This window comes from Clytia hemisphaerica, unplaced genomic scaffold (assembly GCF_902728285.1).
Source record: "Clytia hemisphaerica strain Z4C2 unplaced genomic scaffold, Clytia hemisphaerica genome assembly, whole genome shotgun sequence".
NCBI classification, from domain to species: Eukaryota; Metazoa; Cnidaria; class Hydrozoa; order Leptothecata; family Clytiidae; genus Clytia; species Clytia hemisphaerica.
Window position 1 is genome coordinate 1,408,792 of NW_027104175.1, and position 3,702 is coordinate 1,412,493.

The 3,702-nt window shown below is 36.3% G+C and overlaps 2 protein-coding genes across 2 annotated transcripts in view; both read right to left on the reverse strand.

The window, feature by feature from the left end:
• The window catches only part of LOC136814452 (uncharacterized), a 792,139-nt gene that overhangs the window by 288,318 nt on the left and 500,119 nt on the right, over positions 1-3,702 (reverse strand). The gene's annotated exons all lie outside the window — the stretch shown is intronic.
• Positions 132-3,457, reverse strand: LOC136814404 (glutathionyl-hydroquinone reductase YqjG-like). The gene is made up of 6 exons (XM_067070943.1): positions 3,276-3,457; positions 2,597-2,950; positions 2,040-2,142; positions 1,301-1,417; positions 769-906; positions 132-478 (listed from the first exon to the last, which is right to left on the reverse strand). The coding sequence occupies exons 1-6, from the start codon at positions 3,383-3,385 to the stop codon at positions 410-412; spliced, it is 891 nt and encodes a 296-aa protein (XP_066927044.1). The 5' UTR covers positions 3,386-3,457; the 3' UTR covers positions 132-409.

Sequence of the window (3,702 nt, forward strand, 5' to 3'; positions counted from 1 at the left end):
TTTATATAATGTTATCAAATTTCCTTTTAGAGGGCTAAAACCACATGATCAACTCACGTGGATCCCTTAACAACTCTCCGGGGAAGCGTTTTTTTCTGTCAAACGATACAGTAGAAAGATACTAAATGATCTCCGTCGGAGATGATATAAATCATAACGCAGTGTCGTACCTTTAATTAGATTTGCAAGCAGAGCCTGCATAAAATACATAATTTGTGATAAAAATGTGGAAATTGACCAAGTAGTAATGTTGTTTCATTACGATTAAATTTTCAATGACGAAGTTTCAAATGTGCAAGTGCATTTATGTGCAGAAAAATAAAGCAATGATGCCATACAATTTAATAAAATATGTAAATGAAAACTAAATTCTAATTTATACAATTTCATACCACTCAAAAAGCAATCTTTACTTTCCTTCTCTTCCGTGTGGCTCATTGAAGTCAAGCTCTGGACCCACAGGAACAACTCCATCAAACTGAAAGATGATGACAAAAGTTTATATATTTCAAAACGGTAAAGGAAAATATCTCCAGCCTAGTGTACTCTAAATCGACATGTCTTAGCGAAGGTATAATGTATTATCCAGCATCAGTAAGATTCTAGCGATTTCATTGGTCTATAAAAGACATCGCGTGGAAGTGGGATACCGCATCTGTCTTCCTCGCATTCGATTGAGGAAAAAAAGTGGATATATTGCATATTGCCGAATGCGCTTTCGAAAAGTTTTTTTTCAATGTTTACAATTCCTCTTTTCGTGTTTCTTACCGAAGCAAATTTTGGCGATCTGAAATACATTTTCTTTATTTCAGCCATGTTGTTGATTGAGGCTAAACCAAAAGTCTGATAAACATCTCGAAGGTAGGGCCATAAGTTCTTGTACGAGACCAAAGTGCGTTTGCAACACTGAAAAAAAAAACACGAAAAATATACGGGTGACGGGTAGGTCAGAGCCCAAAATCGAAATTGGCCCGTACAGATGGAGGGATTTTTAGGGACCCTTATTAGAACTTTCTTTGTTAATTTTGATGAAGATAGAAGAAAGCAAGAAAAACGGGATATTTATACGAAACTATCCTTATAGAAGTTTTTCCCCAAATTTCCTTTCGACTTTGAGACCCTTTCAGAGAATGGTTCGGAATTTGTAACTCTTCAAGAAATTTTCGAGACAAAAAAGGTACCGCTTGCACATATCTAGTACCGATTTTATCCGGGTTCCCCTTTCGAGGAAAACTTAGCATGACTCCGGACTCTTAGCAGATTCTGGAAAGCAACCACATTCAAATTCAAGCAAACATACCTTGAAAAGCGAATAATAAACAGAATCAAAACGTAACAGGACAACGATGAGTCGAATGTCAGCATCAGTTAATTGTGGACCAGTTAAATATCGTTTGGTCTCCAATAGTTCATCAACCTGTTGTAATACAAAGAAAGGGAAAAATGGTAAAAATATTAAGTACGGGGTGCATATCTTCACTGGTTTAGTCAGATTAAAGTTGGTTGCGTCATTAATGCTTTGGAAGTCAGGTATAAAAAAGGAATATTAGCCTATTTCATAGGATCCGTGCATCTGCTATATATGTTATTTCCTATTCGATTCAAGGGGGGGGGGTGTTGTGCAGATTTCCCGATGGAAAGAAAAACTTTGAAAAAATTGCTTTTCTGTCATCATTCAATTGACTTGGGAATTCAAGAATTCTTTCGCATTGTTTTTTGCTTTTCTCAATTTAAACGGGTGCTCAAACACAAAAGTTGATTACTGGAATGACGTAGAAAAATATCATATAATTAAAACATGAATCCATTGAAATAGGCTAATCTCCGAGAAGTAGTCATTAAGTAGTCGTCTGCTACTGACCCTTCGTTACAGGATTTGCCCTCGGCGGTCCGCTTTTTGAAGTTTTGAGCTTAAGAGCGCTGTTTTTGGTTGAAGTAATAAAACAATAGCGTAAAATCAATAGCAATCAAAAATGATACAATAGAGCCCGGTTGCATCCGTATTTGCTTTCATTTTCGTGTTCGAATGAGCCAGTTACCTTGTCAAGGTTGTGGAATAACGCTTCAACTTCTTTATCATAGAGTTCTTGATTGTGAGCTAGTTGCGCAAAACCAACACGATACACTGCTCCAGCGATCCCTCTAGGTGAAAGTGAAGCTAATATCATTTAATTATACTGTATACATCCTCGGAATATTTTTTAAGACAAGCGAATCGGCATCGAAAACAAAGTCCATTTAAAATTTTTTTGCTGATCGATTCCCTTTTCCAAGGCTCGAAATAACGATTTCAAGTGGGTCGGACAAAATGTCCGATCAGGGTTGCTTTTGCTTGAAAATTATGATTTTTGGGTCGGACATGAAGCCATTTGGGTCGGACAATGTCCGATGTCCGACCGTTATTTCGAGCCCTGCTTTTCATTAAACCATTAAAATTGAATAAAGTAGATTTGTGTGTAGATCATAAAAATCGTTAAACTAAGTTTTGAGTGAGTCCAGCATTTCTTAACTAAAAAATCTACTTAGTAAAATGATTTTAGGATTACTCAATCGATATTTTTAAGCAGAGGTTTCTGGGAGAATAGAATTATCTTACGGTGTGATCCATTCGTTCAAATCATCAATTTCCTTCTTCAATTCCTCAGGATACAGATCAACATCCGTCGTTGACAACTCTTCAAATTCACTGTTCAACATCTTCAAAATTTCTGCTGAACTATTCGACACTATCTTCTTGGTTTGCTTATCAAATAGCACCGGAACAGTGCATCGACCGGTGTAATCAGGATGTGATAACAAGTACACTTCCGATAAGTACTCTTTTCCGTTGATAGTATCCGGGTGTTCCGGTGAAAAGTTGAAACTCTTCCCAGCATCCTCCCTTAAACTGTCGATGTAATCCATTGTTATGATATTTTCAAGCCCTTTTATTTTACGCCCAATGATGGTTCTAAATGATAAGAAGAACAAAAATGAAAAAAAATCCAAGCTAGTCCAGAAAAACGGAAACTTTATCTTTCATTTTAAATTTACAGAGTCATAAAAAGTTATCAGTTTCTGCTCCCATATATCTGCTCTACAAAGATCCAACCTTTTAGGCTTATCTAATCTAAAAACACTGATATCTTAAACCAATACTTAGCACAGTGAAACTTAATCACCCCAAATCTTATCTTATTGAATTATATTAGCGACGGTACAAGTAGGTTACTAATAGTAGGGGGCCAATCCTGGGGTTCCGTGACATCTTTTTTACTTTACTTCTCCGCACGAACCTGTGAGCAAATGGACATCCATGAGCTACATACAAATGATATCGGTCTTTTTCTACTTTGAATCCACTGCTACCATCTTTGGTCACGTGTCCAAGAATGTCTGAGCTCATTGCCACGTGTGTGGTTGTGATTTCTTGTATTTTGCTCAATTTCCAACAAAAATGTTTTTTAAATCATTTGCTATGGATAAGAAGGCAATATATAAAAATTCATTTCAATTTCATTTAGGGAGAAGCAAAGAACATTTTGTACCCTATTTTATACCCTTTTTCGGGAAGTGAAGTCTTCTGAAGTCTGAAGACTTTATTCGGAACTTAGGAGTACTGTTATGTTGTTTAGCCACGGCTTCGCTTGTTATCAATATTAACAGTAATCAAAATGTTTTAATACATACCAAGGAAACTCAAGATACTACACGGAAGGAAGA

Coding starts and splice junctions, on each gene's coding strand:
- LOC136814404 (XM_067070943.1), bottom strand. CDS start 3,385: ATGAGCTCAGACATTCTTGGACACGTGACCAAAGATGGTAGCAGTGGA. Junction 2,143..2,596: donor TTGAACGAATGGATCACACC/GTAAGATAATTC, acceptor ACTTTCACCTAG/AGGGATCGCTGGAGCAGTGT. Junction 1,418..2,039: donor TATTCCACAACCTTGACAAG/GTAACTGGCTCA, acceptor GTATTACAACAG/GTTGATGAACTATTGGAGAC.